At 44.4% G+C, this 18,870-nt stretch overlaps 1 protein-coding gene across 1 annotated transcript in view; it reads right to left on the minus strand.

The window, feature by feature from the left end:
• The window catches only part of ALK (ALK receptor tyrosine kinase), a 599,157-nt gene extending 581,508 nt beyond the window's left edge, over nt 1–17,649 (minus strand). Inside the window, exon 1 of the mRNA XM_083496014.1 lies at nt 15,141–17,649. Within this exon, the coding sequence (XP_083352140.1) occupies nt 15,141–15,798 (658 nt within the window). The 5' untranslated portion in view covers nt 15,799–17,649. The remainder of the gene's footprint in view (nt 1–15,140) is intronic.
• Between the last annotated feature and the right edge of the window lie 1,221 nt (nt 17,650–18,870).

Consider the following 18,870-nt stretch of genomic DNA (forward strand, 5'->3'; position numbering starts at 1 on the left):
GTTGGGGGCTACTAGAATAACAGCAGAACTGGAGGCCTGAGTTCTTCTTGAGAATGTTATTTGATTTTCTAAAAGATACAGGGCAGGCATAAGCAAACTCAGCCCTCCAGATGTTTTGGGACTACAATTCCCAACATCCCTGACCACTGGTCCTGTTAGTTAGGAATCATTGGAGTTGTAGTCCCAAAACATCAGGATGGCCAAGTTTGCCTATGCCTGATATAGGGCCTGAGGAGGTCTCCTTTGTTGAAGTGTGAGCTCATGAAGAGCTTCTATTTTCTGCTGGTCTAATACTCCAAGTGAAGAGATTTCAACTAGGTGAAATGTGATCCATTGATTGGATCGACTAATAATTTGTTGCAAGCTTCAGATTTGCAAGTTTTTCTTCAGGTATAGGCAATCAGGGTGGAAAAAAGAAACCCTACAAATGCAGCTAAACTGGAAGATACCTGGCTGAGGCTAGTGCTCCATGAACAAAGAATTATAAAATCATATTGTAGTAATTAATAAGATTACACTCAGTTAGACTTTGCCCAGAGGAACAGTTATTTCTGCCTTATGGAGAATATGTGATGGAAATTTTCAATATTGCAATCACTTAGTTTGATAAAAGATATAATTTAATTTACTACATATCTCTCAGTATACGGGATACAATAGTGCTGCTGACATTTCATAGCAGACTTGAGCAGATACTAACTGAATGGTGCTGAAGGCCAGCTCAGGAAAAGTGTGCACAGGATCGTATCCTTGGAGATGTTGGCACTGGACCTTGGATGGGCAGATCTGTCTATTCTTATTTCTATTAATTCCCTCAGTTTTCCCATCTTTCAGTACTCCACAGTTCAGTACTCCACATTTCTGCATCAGTTTGCAATTTAATTGTTTATTTAAGAAGCTCTTGTGAAAATTCATCGGCATTTCATTACAGATTTCTCCTAGTATAACACATTTTTGTATGTTAGTTTCGCTAATATGGGTTTGTTTTTTTTGCATACTTTACCCTGGTATATGCATTTTTGTACACATTACTTGGCTTACATGGCTGGAGGACTGCACTGCAAAATTTGGAGATGTGCAAATTTGGAAGGATCACTGTGCTTCAGGTTTAGTTCAAGTATTGTTTCAAAAGGTGTGGATTAGGTAGGTTTACCTTTAAATGCGAACTGAATCAGATTTATTCCCAATGTTTTATTTTTGTAACTAAAAGCAGCTTCCTGGAAAGAAATTATGGAGGGGAGATGCAGCTTAACTCTTCCCCTTCCAGACATTTTTGTGCATTCAAAAGCCATATACGCATTCTTCAGTATGCTTTTTATTTCACAGGGATAAATATATAGGTACCTGTCTCTTACCTGCTGCAGGACAAAAAGCAGCAGGAAGTTACCAATTTTCGGTAGAAAATGTCTGGAAGGAAAAAGATTTCCTACCACCACCACCACCTGCTCATCCTTCACCGCTATTCACAGCTTCTTGTCACTGCTTTCAGTTAAAACAAGGACATTTCTGAGAAAATACACACATAGTAACATGTAATTTGGCTCTAAAATGTAGACAGTAAAAGCTACACTTTCAGTTGACACCAGCAATCTGTACACACAAATTGAATTCTATGGGATTATGCCCATGGTTTGTTTGTTAAAAGAATAAAAGAAAAAACATAATTACCTAGGTCACATTTGTAGTCTAGGTGCATGCTAGTGCCATCTTCTGGATGTAGCCAGAACTACTCAATTAAAAGGAATGAATAAACTTGTACGGTCATTTATCAGTTTCTGTCAGCGCCTCCTTTCTGTTTTATCCCAATTTAGAGAATTACCTCTTTCTTGAACTCTCTGTTCCCAGCAATGTGTTTGTATAAGAGGTTCACCTTTCACACATACAGAAGTTTACGAGTATATGGAGTATTTAGCCAACTCATGTATTTCGGAGAAAAGTGTTTAAATAATAAGATTTTAAAGCCCCACTATCATTCAAAGCTGGTTTAGAGGAAGGCAGCATCCTGTGATATTATGAACTGATTCTGATTGCTTCCAGAGGCATGCTGTGGCGCAGTGCTGCATCTGTGAACTGTTTTGCATTAGGGACAAGGGTCCCTTTCTTTGCACTTCATAATGATGAATGTGATTCCTGAAGAGTGGTTCTCCGGTTCCAACCTCAGCATTGATGTATTAGCTGCCTTCTGTGCTCTCACAACTCCACTTCAGCCCCCCGAGGAAAAGGATGTGGCAAACAAAACGTCTGCACTGTTCTGAAGGTGCCTTGCTCTACCAGACCTGGCGAAACCTATGTATATATCTAGGGTGTGGTCACCACACTGTGTAGAAGCTAACTCAGCTGCTGTGACTGAGGAGCAAAAAAACCACCTCAGAGCAGGAGCTGCCAGCCTCTTGTGTCCTGTCACTGGAAAGGAGCTGTTGCATTGCCCCCAACCAATTGCAAGTTCATTATAAGGTAATAAATTGCAAGGACGTAACAATGTAAGCGAGGCCTGCTGTATCAAGCCCAAGTCCCGCCTAGACCAGCATTCTGCTCTCACAGTGGCCAACCAGATGCCTCTTAAATGAGGTAAAGGTAGAGGGACCCCTGACCATTAGGCCCAGTTTTGACCAACTCTGGGGTTGCAGCGCTCATCTCGCTTTATTGGCCAAGGGAGCTGGCGTACAGCTTCCGAGTCATGTGGCCAGCATGACTAAGCTGCTTCTGGAGAACCAGAACAGTGCACAGAAATGCCGTTTACCTTCCCACCGGAGTGGTACCTATTTATCTACTTGCACTTTGACGTGCTTTCGAACTGCTAGGTTGGCAGGAGCAGGGACCGAGCAATGGGAGCTCACCCCGTCACGGGGATTCGAACCGCCGACCTTTTGACCGGCAAGTCCTAGGCTCTGTGGTTTAACCCACAGCGCCACCCACGTCCCATCTTAAATAAGGTACTAGCTTTCAAATGAAGTAACTAAGAAGTGGAGTGCCAATCAGATAGCTTTAAGAAAATGGGCTGAACCAGAGTTCCTTAACCCACTTTGAACTCATCAGCAGACAGCTGCCTAACATAAATCAGACATTCCCTTTGAATTAACAGTGGATCTTTATCAACTCTAGGAGCAGTGTGCTTTCAACATACTGTGCTGAGTCTCATCAAAAAGACTGTGTGTGTGTGTGTGTGTATTTGATTGGTTTTGTTTATTTACTTTGGCCAGTGCAGGTGAAATAAAATGGTGAGCATACAACATAGCTCAGCATATCTTTAAAAGGACTACAGGTGCATCCAAAATATTCAGATAATCATACATCAAGAGAAAAAGAAGTGCTACTTCCCTAGGATTACATGTGGGTATAGTCATTACCTGGATGGAACCCTGTATAAGCTGCATTGTCTAGGAGTTCTATATATGCTACATTGTGTTCTACTGAAGAAAGGCAGGATATAAATGTAAATCTATGCAGTTAGGAATATTGTGTAGTGGCTTGTTCACTCAACAGGTTGTAGTGGTGTAGCAGGCATTTTGCTTACATACTCTGGGCCATGCCCCTGCCTCAGCCTAGAAAAGCTCCCACCATGTAGTAGTGAAGCACGGCCACCATTGTCATGGACTTGCCATGGACCATCATGAGCCTTCTTTGTGGATGTGAGGTTAGGACATTGCTTTCCGTTTAGCCCTGCCTCTTCTCCCTTTTTGCATCTCAACTTTTACCAGTTGGTCACCTTTCCATCCAGTTTACATCATGGTCCACTGTAAACTTATTGGTGTAGGGTGCATCATGGTGCTTAACTATGTGTCTGCTGTTCCTTACAAAACCTGTGTTACTCTCACACAGACATCCACCCAAACACACTGTGTGCAATGCTATGTCCCATTTTTTGTGTGGCATCTCAGTGGGACTTAAACACTTTCCCAATGTGTGTGTGTGTGTGTGTGTGTGTGTGTGTGTCCTCTCTCTCTCTCTCTCTCTCTCTCTCTGTGTGTGTGTGTGTGTGTGTGTGAGAGAGAGAGAGAGAGAGAGAGAGAGAGAGAGAGATGTGTGCACTGTCACCATATGGAATACATGTGCAGGCCTTTTACCTATGGGGGTGACTTGGATGTTGAGACTGGAATGGCTGGACTGCAAGGGAAATTAAACTCTTTTCTGAGAGGAAGCCTTGAGGTTGGTGGCTTCATGCATCACTTCAGTCGCTGCCCTTCTCACTGCTAGTCACTGGCGCCTCTGATAAGGGAGGCACTGTGGACTCTTCTTGGCAGCATTTTGGCAGCATCCTTCTGTATTGTGTGTGGGAGGTGGTGAGGACCAGGCTCCATAATATCATCATAGCCTCCTTACTGCTTCTGCATGTTGATTGATGCCCTCCATGCATGAATATGATGTGCTATTGTCAATACACAATGCCGTTATTGACTGGTGCTGCTGTAGTTGCCACTGTGGGAATGTCTGTCGGTGGTGCTACATTATTTCTTGTATGCTACTGTTCATGGTTGGTTTTCGGCTTTTGCTGCTGTGGGTACGTATGATTGAGACTAGAGGAGGTGCGCCTATAGTGTAGTGGATTGGCCTGTTATTCTCAAAATGCATTTCTTGCCTAAATATTTAAAGACATAAATAACCTCCAGCTATTCCACCTTGTCATTTTAAGCTTTCTGACATTTATTGTTGTGAAGAGAAGAAAGGTCAAACTTATCAAATCTGCATTTATGCTTCCATGACATTTTTCTCCAACCAAATTTTTCTGAATTACAGAGGCAAGACAAATGTAGCTCATTTCAGAAAGGACCTTTTTCATCTATGCATGGCCGCCTATGCCGTAGCACACATTTCTGAATATTCTTTGTATAAGGGAAGAGTAATAATTCAATCAGTTCAAGAGAAATTTGGGGAACAGTCTTGTGAGGTAGAGATTGCATTCCAGTTCTGCCACTGACCCATTAACAGTGTAGTTCTATACATGTGTACTCAGAAGTAAGCCAGGGTGAGTCAATGGGATTTACACTCAGATCCGTGTGTACAGTGCATAGGGTTGTAGCCGAAATACCTTGGGGAAAGGAATTTAGACCTCATTTTCCAAACATAATGACTAGTTTTAGAGTGCCTTCCTTTCAGGTAAACAAACATACAAAGTGGTTTGAATGCAGCATTCAGATGCTTTGAGCAGTAGGTATGCATGAAGAGTTGTTGCCTCCTGTTGATTTCTAGCTATAATTATATTTCTGCTAAATATTTACATAACGCAGTGTCCCTTGAGGGACTGCAAATTTTCAGAAACAGATGTACAAAATAGCCCCAGCTAAAGTAATCACTTGAAAAGAAATCTTGTATATTTTCCTATATATTAAACACTGTTCTGACTTGGCTGGTACATTGTGCAATATATTTTTACCTATCAATATTTTAGCAGGTTGGGTTACTGTTAAGAATTCTAACAAAAGGCAGCCGAATGAAAAGCAAATGTAAAATTATACTTCAGGAAGCAAACTTCAGATTCCTTGGCACAAGTCTATGTTTCCAAGTGTGATGCTCAGAGCCAGAGACAAATCCATATCACTGGCCTTCAAACAGGAGCTTGAACTTTGAATATCAAATATACGTAGTGACCTTCGCATAAGCAAGTTGCAGACCGAAAAACGTTTGCTGAAATTAGGTGGCAAATAACTCTGACAAGCCAGAGACATCCATAAGCTACAGATAGGCAGCGTGCAAACAGGGAACAAGGCTACGGTTTGTCAAATAAATTGTTTTTCATGAAAACTGCTCAGGAAGGGACGGCAGTGGGGAGGAGGGGTATAACTCACTACGTTTCAAAAGGACATTTTATTGAACAGATCAGAGAAAATTCAGGCATACTGGCTGCTGAATCTACTTGTTCTCCTAACTAAACAAGACGGAAGCATGTATTAACTGGAAACTTCTCCAGAGCCAAGTCTATTTATATGAAACAGAATTCCAACTTTTGGAAAAGTCTTGGAGGGATCATGGATGAGAACCTGCTCAGGCCAGGTCTCTCTTTGGAACTGAAGTATAATAAACAACATGCCAGCAGCAGTGCATATTATAGGTAATGACAATGGGGAAAATAATCCAGTGGTCATAGTGCTGCCTTGGGAGCTTCCTTGTCTTCTGAAGACACTTTGCCTCCATGAAAACAAAGCTTTTCTCTGCCACGTTTCCCCAAATGTAAATGTGAATAACCGCATCTCTTTACCATAAAGGAATACAGCCTGTACCAACATTTTGGTACACCTGTGACTTAAATGTCATGTTTAACTATTCTAGCAGTTTAGAGGGAGACGGATATACAAATACTTATGATAGACACCAAGATAAGTCAGAAATAGAGGGCTATACAGTTCTGCACTGCTTAGAAATTCCACCAAGCTCAGGTTATGCAGAAACTGCTCTTCATTCATAGTTCATAGTGCAGTTAAATTGTTCTCTGAACCTTACTTCTGTGGAGACCATTGAAAACCAATGTGGTCCACTGGGTAGTTGTTGTTTCTATAATTTAAACTTGGGTTCAAATCCAAGTTGAACTCATCTGTAAATTGAGAATGTTAATTACTGAGAAAAATGGGCTATGTAGAAAATGAACCAACTAATGGTAGAAATACAGAGACACACTGCAATTGTATACACTAACATCCTGTGGAAGTCAGTGGGAACTGAGCAGTTTTGAAGGCAATAGTTGCAAAAGTCATTTGCATATTCATATGCAGGTGATTAATAACTGGGCCAACTGAGAATTTTCACACTTTAAACATTAAGCATGCCTACACATTAGACTGACATCAATGAGAATCAATGGGGGAAATATTCCTTTTGAACTACAGGAAGATTACCAACTGAGGTTGCATTGCATCTGAAGTTACACCCCATTCAAATGAGGCAAATACAACAGAATTAAACACAAGCAAAATAATTGCACAGAGTTGATTTGTAAGAGCCATAGTGAGACAGCAGAATGAGGTAGCTATTGCCAGTAGCTTTCAGCATCTCACTCACAGTTTAAATATCTCACTCTTAGCATAATTTCTGTTGTCAGGATTACAAAATCAAACAAAAAGAATAACAATAAATTAATTATCCATCATGATTATTATCATATGATCCAAGCCAGGGGTGGGAAATGGCCAGCCTGTTGAGACCACGGAGGGTCATGGAGCCTCACCAACTGAACTGCAGCTTCTACTTCTTAGCCCCCCATCCTACCCCATCATTTAGGTTTGAAAACCTAATTCACACCTATAGAAGACTACCTTCAAGCATAATTCCAGCACAGGAACATTTTCAGTGGACCTGCAGCTGGGGAAGGAGTTAACATTTAATAATGACTTTGCACTAGATATAAACTGATTTGATAGTTGTTTCTGTTCTCCAGGGCAGGGAATGCTGGGGAGCTCTAGCAGAGAATTCTGAGCACCTTAATCAAACTATAGTTCACTGGCTTTTTTGTGGGAGGCCATGCTAGTTAAACTGGTATAAGACCAATATATGTGGGTAAAATACATAGCTATAGCATTAGTATCTAAAGATTTGTATACACACCACCTGTTGCAGCATTACTCTAGTGCAATTGCTATCAGCCCCAAATTGTACTGGAAGTTGGCTGAATTTACTTCCTAACAGAGTCATTTGCTCCCACCCTCTACCAGGGTGTCATAAAAATGGCCTATCCATAGCATATAGGACATAAAGATACCTAACCACAAACTAAGAGTGTCTGGTGGCTTCCAGGATTGTGTATGTTTCCTGATCCATGGGGGTCCCACCCACAAGGACAGATGATGGTCCAAGCAAGGTGGTGGTCTGTAGCCCCAAGATTCAAAGCAAACAGGAAGGCAAGGAAAGGAAAGTTCAGCACCTTGGAGAGGGACCAGTGTGTGGGTTTGAGGACCACTGTTAGTGAACCTGCAGAACATCTAAGTCAGGCATAGGCAAACTCGGCCCTCCAGGTGTTTTGGGACTACAACTCCCATCATCCCTAGCTAACAGAACCAGTGGTCAGGGATGATGGGAGTTGTAGTCCCAAAAACATTTGGAGGGTCGAGTTTGCCTATGCCTGAGCTAAGTTGTCTAAGCAATGCCCTGAAGCATTGGGCTAGGTTGAGGCTTCATTCCCTGAGTGCTACATATGGTCAGTTAAAGGGCCCTTTACGGCAGAAGCTGATGTCTTCTAGACCATCATATTTCAGTTTGTGGGGATCTCAGAGCTCTCTTGATCTCCCAAGGAGTCTGTGGTCCAAACATCAGGGTCTGATTCAGAGGAAGAGATGCAGACTCCAGTGTCCATGACTCCACGTGGCATAGAAAAGAGAGTTGATCCATCTCATCCTTGGGACTGCCATTGTCAGAAGACTTTATCTCCAAGGATTCCTAGATTCTACATGGTATGGAAGAAATACTACCACCTGCCACAGTGTTAACTTTCTGGCAGCTTGTCCATACTGAATTTTAACTGTGCTATACTTCGCACTGAATATTATTGAAGGAATATAATGTTAACAAATCCTAAGGCTAAACCCTAATGGGTAGGGCTATTGTGGAGTCTGCCAGCAGCTATTCAGAATCAGCAAGGCCTAGACGTAGGAGGGCTCCTACACAGGTACAACACAAAAACATGGACATAAGGAGGAGCCCATCCTTCTAAAACTGATTACCAGGGTGGTGCCAAGCACAGAGATATGGAGAGGGAGCAGGGGGGCACGCAAAACCACCCTCTTTTTTCAGAATTAAAGACCATGGAGGGGGTAGCACCTGAAGGCAGTGTGGAAGACAGGGCATCAAAGGATGATTCGGGAACAAAGCATTCTGAGAGTTACTGCATAGTGAGCCACAGTGACCTACCTCAAGCTACCTAGGAGAACATTCAGGCAGAGAATTTTCTTGGTGTCAGGAGAACTGTCAACATATTCTATTTCTAGAAGTCAATTACTGTGCCTGTCCCTCTGCTTTACCCCACTAGCCCAAATAACAGTCAGCACTGGCAGCAAAGTCCAAATGGAAGATTGCTGGGCAGCAGAGGAAGGTCATTTCACAACACCATGCAAAATTTCATGCTTTTTCTTTGTAAGTACAGTAGTACCTCTGGTTGCGAATGGGATCCGTTCCAGAGGCCCATTCACAACATGAAAAGCCCGCAACCTGAAGCGCCATATCTGCGCAGGTGTGTGGTGCAATTTAGCGCTTCTGCGCATGTGTGAGCTGCGAAACCCAGAAGTAACCGTTTCCAGTACTTCCAGGATTGACGGTACTACTTTTGGTTTAGCACTAAATTGAGCAACCTAAATACCCAAGAACTTGCCATGGGTGTAAGATGGAAGTACTTATACATCCATGCAACTAATTCCAGCCATCCCATTTGAAGTAGTTGAATTTCATATACTTTTCATTAATATTACATTTTCTCCAAGTGTCAGATCTTGAACGTAAGGTTGATATATTTATTTACTATGTTGCGCAAGGGTGTTTTAACATACACATTTGTTTTTTTCTTCTAATATGGCTATTTTAGCATCGGCAGTATCAAAAAGACAGATGAATCCTGCTCATGGAAGTATAAGCAATGCCCTTTCATTCCAATTTGGAAAGTTTCAGCAGGGCTTGATGTAGAATGAAAACCATCTGCTAATACCCATGTCTGCTTGCATTCTCCAATCCACTCTATCTGAGATGAAAGTATGAGCCTACAGACATTCCCAGGCCATGCAAGACCTATCAGCATATGTTTTATAGCTTCCAGGATGTGAAAAGTCTGATGACATCATGAACTACTTGATGTGCCAAAGACCTGCTTCCAGATCTCTCTGGACATCTCCAGGTTATGTTAAACCTTACATTGCAAATTGTTTCAGACCAAAACCCACCAAAATGCAATAGGTTCTAAGTCAGAAATCACTCTGCACTAGTTGGCATCCTGGCCCGAAAATCTAGTTGTAAACTAGACCATCTATATACTGGTCTCCAACCATTTCCCACTGTTTACTTTGTTCAGGTTGGTATATGTCTCCACCATATTTTCTTATTTCCATGCTGAAATCTAGTGGCCAGTTCTGACTACTTAAAACCTGAGGAACTTTGCTATTCGTGGTATGTAGAAAGTCTAAATAGGAACCAAAAGCTAGACTGAGGGAATCCTCCAGCACAACATTCCAGGTGCTTTTGAGGTGTGAGCGTAGCAGTAACTCTAACAAAAATGCAATTACACTCCCATGGCGCCAGAACAGCTTCAGACATAACCCCATATTAAATTAGTATTAGTCTACATGTGTGCTATAGATTAGGAAGAAATGTACCCTGAAGTCTCAAATGGACATACTATGCATTCCTATTAGGAACACTGTTCAACATCTCAATCTGTCTCATACATCAAAGTGGCATGACCTTCTGAATTGTCTCTAGACTGGCTTGCACTGTCTGTGCTTTAATATGCATCCCTATACACATACACTTTTGAATATATTGGTAACAATTCATCATCAATAAAAGTTAAATCCTCCTTACTATCTACAGATTACTGAAACATCCTAACAAACTTGCTTCAAGGAGCAAATGAAAACATTTCTGGCACTATAACAAGCAGATTTGTCTACAGTATAGATGAAATACGTGGACCAGTGGTTTATAGATCATTGCCTGATATAGATCATACATTCACTGGTGCTGGGCTAGAGCTGTCCTTCCAAGGTGGAGGAGCATGCTCACCCACTCCCCTCCACCACGCAGATAACATCTAATGTGAGCAGGGCACTCCATTCACAAAAATGCCCTATCACACAGGCAGGCCTAGTCCAGGTTGTCCTTTCTCCCGAACAGTGTGTGTTCATGAGTGAGGAAGGAGACTGTGTGAACTTGACAGCCATACGAATAGATGTTTGTGTGGAGCACGTGACTCACACGTGATGCCATTTGCATGGTGGAGGAATTAGAGCTAGCCCCCTCTTCCACCTTGCAAGAGCAGAAATGTCCCTGGCAAATGTAAGAACCAGGACTTCGTTACTAGAATTATCTAAGGTTATAATGTTTTCTGCATCTTCAGAGTTTGCCATTGCTAAATCTTAAGGACCTCCTGGCTGTAAACTGGCCCTGTAAAGCAGGAGTCAGCAAACTTTTTCAGCAGGGGGCCGGTCCACTGTCCCTCAGATCTTATGGGGGGGGGCAGACTATATTTTGGGGGGGGAAATAAAAATGAACGAATTCCTATGCCCCACAAATAACCCAGAGATGCATTTTAAATAAAAGCACACATTCTACTCATGTAAAAAGATGCTGATTTCCGGACTGTCCACGGGCTGGATTTAGAAGGCGATTGGGCCAGATCTGGCTCCCAGGCCGTAGTTTGCCTACCCATCCTGTAAACTGAGAACATTACTGAAAGCTGCAAACACCCTTAGAAAAAGTCACCATGGCAAAGGTTGCGAACCCCAGCACAGAACCCCCATAACACAAGGGATGTTATGCTTAACTGTTGAGAACTGAGCATTTCATCTAAGGACTTTTGTTGACACATTCTGTGGGGTGTTCCATAGAGCTTTTGCAGCCATCCTTTAAGATGGCTTTTCTTGAAATCTTTCACTGTCTTCTTAATAATACTTCCCACACACGCTGAGGATTATCCTTCATAGAAATCTCTTCCAGAGTGATTTGTTAAATAGGGAAAGGATATAGGCTTTAGCTAAGCAATTTTTTAAAATAACCTTCAGTGGGTTCTGAGTAGAGGTTGGAGTGACAGTTGAGGCAACAAGAACATTTACTGGAACTTCTTGCTCATTTGAGAGGCAGAGTTCAGCTACACTTTGCTTCCCAGACCATCAATATTTTAATCTCAATCTACAAAAAGAACAACTTTGCCAGCCTAAATAAATAAATAAAGTCAGGTTAATTATTAATCTCAACTTCTGGCAATTGTGAACTACTCACTAAACACGCAATAAGGAAAAGTCTACTGTTTACCAATGAGAGTGTAAAGGCTTTGCATTGTTGACATTAGGATTGCATTGTTTGCAACATGTTTCCTATTAAGATGAACAAATGCTTACATCTTTTGCAAGGAAGATCTCAGCTATGCCCTTTCTGCAACAACTTGGCTCCTGCAAACAACATTGGTAGCTCTTGTGTGTAGATGAGCTGCTGCTTGTAGATTGTGTTATTAACAAAGTATCAATTAAATATGCCTTCAAACTAAATGCATGGTCATACTTAATAATGGAGCAAATATAATATATTTGAAGCTATAACTAACAGCAGGTCTGAACTACTGTGAATCCCAGCAACAGAACCACTCAGAAAAATGGTAGGTAGCATATGGAAAGAATATTACCCACAGGTGTCCCAAATAGTAACCAGAAGGATCTGTGGGATCTGTTTCTCTGAAAATCACATCTTTGATTGTTCTGGAATTGAGGGCAGAGCTTCAGCAACATATTTTTTTTAAGTGTCCACAGGAGGTCCATCACCATAGCTCAAAAAACTGAGTATAAGCCCTGCTTGTCCAATTTTTATTTCGGTTAGAATGCTTTCAATCTTGATTGTGCCCACTGAAGTCCTATCAGCAATTTTAAACTTTCTGGACCATTTATTCCTATATAAGACAGAAGGTGGATGCTTCAGCTTTCATTTCCAAACCAATCAGAATATACAACTCTCTTGAAAGATGTATTTAAGACTGCTCTGCAGGCCATTAACTATGGGGTTACTAACACTCCGCTGATTAGGGTTCTGCATTATAAAATACTAGCTTATGTCCTTATGGCACATTATAAGGGATATGAGGTTAATTTATACCATAATTTTACTTAAATGACAGGGAAAAGAAAGAGCTGCCGTCTAGATCGTATCAGCACTCAACATATGGGGAGAAGAAGGGATCTGTTGTTGTTTTTTATCAGGAAATTCAACAGGGAATGATTGGAACAAGGGGGCATGCAATTCAGTGATCTCTTGCACTGGTCTAACCTTACAGGAGTTAATGAGACTGAATCAATATATATGGTCATCAGTCAATCTCTCAGAGGAGGGACAGGCAGTTTCTTCAGTCAGAAGAGACAGGCCCTGCCTGGTCAAGCTATTCATGGCCTAGAGAAATTTGGGAAATGATAGCATTGCAGCCACCAGGATATCTTGCCTATGCTTCCCTGAACAGAAGATCTCAGCAAGTGCCAATCTCATTCCAAAACAGAAGGACATGTGATGGACTTTCATACTGATTTCATCCTGGTAGTGGGAGTATCAAAGTATAGGCTGAATGCAGCCTGAAGGCTGTCAACTGGCCACTACTGTCATAGAATATAGAAGCATTCCCTTTGGATACAAAAATGTCATTAAAAGAAGAATGATACTAAGAGGTTTCCCCATGTGTATGCTTCTCTTCCAAGAATGTGTCTCTTGTCCCTGTGCATTGACTTTATGCACTGTCTAGGCATTTTTCCTTAAGAAATAAATTCTGGGACTTCTCAGTATACTCCGCTTGTGCATAACACACAGTACAGTCTTCACTCCATTTACTCTAAAGTAGCCCAAGGGAGCTCAGAACTACTCTGGAATCAGTAAACTGAAAACTGGCAGTCTGGTATACAATTTAATTAAACCTAAATGCTTCTACTTTACAGCAGTTTAGTCTACTTCAATTCATTGGCTGCATAAACTTAAATCAGTAGTTCAACAAAATTGAGGAGTTAGCTGTTATCCTACTTTATATCCCCATGGTAATCCATAATGTAATTTCTGTAACCTTACAAGCAAGCTATGGAGACAAACTTTCATCTGTTTCACTGAATTAATGTGTCATACATTAAATACAAGGAATTTAAATTACACTGTATCTTACAGAAAACTTTTTAAGGCATGCTGATAACAGTCAGTAGGAATCTATTGATTGAAGGAATGTGTTTAAGACACACATACTGGAATGCAGAGATATTGATTTTAATCCAGTAATTAATGGAAGAAGAGATAAATTGAAATGAAGACTGGTCACTGGTCATTAATCAGTTGACAGCTTTAGCAGTTATAGACTTACGTGAGACTAGAGAGACCAGAGAGACTTGTGAACCACAGCTAAAGAAATACATCCTGCTTATCAACCAACCACTTCATAAAGTCTTTTTTTCTAGGCTACAGTTCCTTGAAACTCAAACCACACACAATTTTTCACAAACATGCTTGATCCAATCAAAACTTCATTTTGTATCTCTCTTTTTCCAGGGCCAAGACATTCAAGACCCTCTCTACTCTCTGTCTTGAATAATCCTGTAAAATGTGGTTTACTTTTACTGGGTACATTTAACTGGAAATAATTCCCACTGAAATCAGTGGAACTTTCTTCTGGGTAACCAGGCACAACAGTGATTTGTTAGCCAATGTCACAGAAATTCAATGAACCACTTGCATCTCCCGAGATAAAATAAACATCTAGAACCAGAGCAGTCCACAGCCCAATTGCTTCTTAGTAGACTAACCGAAGTGCTTTGGAACCAAACTAGATGCTTTTTAGACCATAGTGATAATGATTACTCGTTTATTATTTTCTACAAGAGGGAGAGGGCAGCTTCCTGGTCAAGGGAAGGAAGAACTTTGCCTTTGATAACAACCCTTTATGCCACTAAGTGAGAATCAAGGTTCCCAAATAGAGTGCTGCAGAGCCTTATGCCCATCAGCCTGCAGTACAATATTTTTGCACTGGACACCACAAGGCCAAGCAATTAAGGGAGAAGAGGAATTTAGACAAGCACAACAGGCATGTAGTTTCCATGTAACTCTTTCAGTTCCATTCAGAAATACACACCCTTTCCTGCAGTGGTGACTGGTTATTTTAAGATCTGTGCAGAAATTTCAGAGCAGATGACAAACTCTTTCCAGTGGTTTCTTGTGATAAGCTACATAACCTCTCTACAAGAAGTAGAGTCGACTTTAGAGCCAGCAGGAAAATACCTCCTAGAGGTTTCTGAGATTAGGTTTCCTAATCCAAATCATCCTAGACCGAAGGGGTGGACTCTGGGAAGGCAAAGACACCTCTGCCCGCCCGCCCCCCCCCCCACTATTTCATTCCTGGTAGAGTTCCCAAACTTTCTCCAGGGACAGATTTGACTCCCATCCCGCTAGTAAGGGAGAAGCCCTGCATCTTGTCCGGATGCAGAAGTCGCTAAGCAGCTGCTCACCTCTGGTGGCCATCTGCAAGAACAGACGGGGCTGGGAGGCTCTGATCGCCGCTGATAAACTGCCTTCTCTGCCCTGGAAGGACGCCTTCCTCTCGGGCATCAGCCGGATCCTCAGCCTGCCTTCTCCAGAGCGGATCCACCAGCTGAATTCCTCGGTCAGGGTGAACTCGATCTGGCGTGCCTCTGCCTGGGCTCCTTCCCCGGCAGGATGCCACGCGCAGTCCTCCCGCAGGTTGGCTTCTCCCACTTCCAGCACCAGCTGCTTGGCGCGGCGCAGCTTCCTCACCGAGCCGCCTTTCAGCACCTTGGACGGGGCTCTGGCGCGGCCAGCAGGCGCCGCCGACCCGCTCCTGGGGAGCCAAGAGCTGACCGCGCGCAGCAGCGGCTGGCAGGCGAGCACCAGGCTGCAGCGCGCCTTGAACCCGCCCAAGGGTTCCCCGCCGCCCAGCACCAGCTCCCGCAGGTAGGTCCGGAACAGAGAAGGCACGATGAAATCCATGGCCAGGCTTTTCCTCTGCTGCCGGGAGAAACTCGGCGCATCCCGCTGCGGCGGGCGGGAGCCCGGAGGGGAGCTCCCCGCTTCCCGGGGCACCGCTTGGGCGGCCAAAGCGGCCAGAACGGCCAGAAAGAAGAACCGCGGCAGACCGGCGGCGTTCATCTTGCCATGGAATGGAGCGGGCGGGGAAGAGGCGAGAGTCCGAAAAGTAAGCTTCCTCCCGCTTCAGGCACCAGCGGGAACCAACTGGCCGCTGAGGCGGATCCTCCTGAAGCGGAGCCACCAGCCGCACACGAGGCGGATTCGCGCTCCAATCACCGCCGCCACCAGACGCGCCCGAGACGGTCTAAACGTCCCGCCACATCCTTGTGGCAACCTCTTCCCTGAAGAGGCAGGAGGAAGGTGGAGGCGGGGGCGCTTGCCTCGACCTCGCGCCCAGCCGCTTGCAGGCGGCGACAGGAACGCGCGCGCGCGCCCCTGACCGCCGGAGATTCGTTTTTGTTTTTGAAACAAGGGAACGGACCGCGCGTTTTCCCTCGCGCTTCGCCAAGTCTGTGGAGAAAGCCAAACGCCGCCGTCCGCTTGGTGTCTATGGGGGGGGGGGGGCGGAACCTTCCCCTGAGCGGGTTCCTGGGGGCCAGAGAACCGCCTCTCTCCGGATTCCTCCCGCCTCTGCCCGGCTTTGAGAGTTGCAAGGGGGCGGCGCGCAGCGTCTCTTCAAGTCCCGCGTCGTCCAGACGTCTCGGGAAGCGACGGGGCCCCCGCGCCTGGCCCGCTGGCGCGACTCTCCCAGACCCCGGCGAGCGCTCTCCTTTCCCTCCTCGCCGGGTTCTCCGGCGCAGGCTCCTTCCGAGTCGTTTGGCTCCGAGTCGCCGGAGCAGGCACTGAGCTCCCTTCGCAGCCTGGGCTCTTCTTCGACTTCCCTACTCCCTGGCAGGTGACGGAGGAGCTCCTTTTTGGCGGGAACAGCGGGCCTTTCGAATTACCTCAGGACTCGCCGTCGCTTTCTTCAGACGGGCCGGTCGCCGTGGCAGGTGAGACGCTCATTCTCTCCCGGTTGCCTACCCGCTCACCCTTCCCTCTCTCGCTGCTTTTTCTGAAGGAAAGGGGAAGAGCGTGGTGGTTTCGCGGTTTCGCTTCCAGCCGGAAAGGCAACTGCTACTTCTACTATTGCCGCCGCCGCCGCCACTACTAGTAGTCGAGACTCCTACTCCACGTTTGCTTGGCGCTTCAGCCTCGCTCTCTTCTATCTGCGGGCACCACCGCTGCGAAGATTTTTCACAGGCTCCAACTACCCGCCACAACCCTGGCATTACCCTGTGAGCGCTGACATCACGCACGAGCGCGGCTGCTGGCAGCCAATGGCCATTTCGGAGGAATTCATTATGCAAATGAACAGAGGTAGTGGGAGGGAGGCGCGAGCTGGAGAACAGCCGGCCATTGAGAAAAGCAATGAGATACACGCTCGCTCGCTCGCTCTCGTTCTCCTCTCATTCGCTCTCTCTCTCTCTCCCTCGTTCATTTCGCTGATGGCAGAACAGGCTGGCTGTTTTAGGCAAATGAGAGAGCCCTGCCTTGAAGGGAAATTTGCAACTGTGCACTTTCCCTAATTATGCATTAAAAGATTAAGCGGATCAAGCGAAAGAAAAAAGAGGGGGACAAGTCCCTATGAAATAGTACAGGATGTGCATAGGAGGGCTTTAACTCAAGGCTTCTCTTGGTGCCCTAACAAGATATAAATCACCGTCTTCTAGGGAACACGGATGGGGGAATAGAGAAGACTGTGAGGTCTAGTGTACTGGCACAGCATTGTATTATTAACTATCTCACAAACAGAGGCAGTAAGCAGACCTTCTGCTAAGTAGTGGTGGAGGTGAGCACATGCAGTTCAGAATGTGTCACGCCAATGTAAGGCAAGTCTAGATCATGCCAAATGTGCCCCTGAACTCATTTTCTCCACTCGCAGGGCAGGGGACACCAAATTCTTGAGACCTGAGGGCACATTTTAAATTGTATTTGTTTATTAGATTTATATACCACCCTTCAACATAAGATCTCAGGGTGGTTCACAGAATAAAATAGAGGATAGGTAAAGGTAAAGGTACCCCTGCCCGTACGGGCCAGTCGTGTCCGACTCGGGTTGTGTGCTCATCTCACTTAAGAGGCCGGGAGCCAGCGCTGTCCAGAGACACTTCCAACTTAGATGGCTTCAAAACATTGTTTAAATAGATCAAAATTAGCTATAGAGGCCCAGGGATCAATCATACTTTGGTCTGATGCAGCAGGGTGCTTCTAATGAATGTTCTTCAGTGCTATTCTCTAGAGACCACCTAATTGATTTGCTTTTGTGATGTTCTGTGAGCATTCAAGAAGACTGGGGTCAAAGCCAAAGGCACTTAACCCATCACTAGCCCTGAGCTGAGCTTGAGTTCCTGTAGCTCAGTGGTAGAGCATCCACTTTTCATTCAAGAAGGCCCTGGTTCAATCCCCAGCATTTCCAGGTAGGGCTAGGAATGTCCTGAAATTCTGGAGAGCCACTGAGAATCAGGAGAGACAATACTGAGCTATGTGGGCCAATGGTCTGATTTGGTTTAAGACAGCTCCCATTGATCTTTTCTTTAAAAAAAACCCCCACAAAATCTATATTTGATGAAGTCTAGTTCCCTATGAATGTCTCCTGGGAAACAGGGCTGTCTCTACCATAGACACACAGCTGCCTAGGTCCCGAGGATGTAGAATTTAGGGAGTGCCTGTTATGTGGAAGCATCCAGTGCTCTTCACTGCTTCTGATATGGCCAGCTCTCCACACAATTTGGGGCGTGCCTCAAGCCATGGACAGCACAAGAGGTTCTGCAGCACATGCTCAACACAAGCTCTCACTTACCTCTATACTAAAGTGCAAACAACAAACAAAACCACTTGCACCGGCCCTGTAAGCCAATGAGTTCAATAAGGCTATCTCAGAGAATCATTGGAATAAATTATGGTTTCATACAAGTCTTTTCCAAGAAAAGAAAAGAAATAAGTTCAGGTGGACCACCCACTCCCACCAAACTACTTGTGAGGCTCTCTGACCTTCCTTCTGACCCAATAAAACTCCCCTTCCCACCCACTTCTGGTGACAGAGGATGAGAGGAACTAAGGGAAAGGAGTGATCTCCCATGCCTTGCCCACTTCTTCACCAGCACCCTTTAAGCCACTACGCTCTATACCAGGTGCAACTAATCTGGGGAA

Source organism: Podarcis liolepis, assembly GCF_965112155.1.
Source record: "Podarcis liolepis genome assembly, chromosome: 3".
NCBI lineage: Eukaryota > Metazoa > Chordata > Lepidosauria > Squamata > Lacertidae > Podarcis > Podarcis liolepis.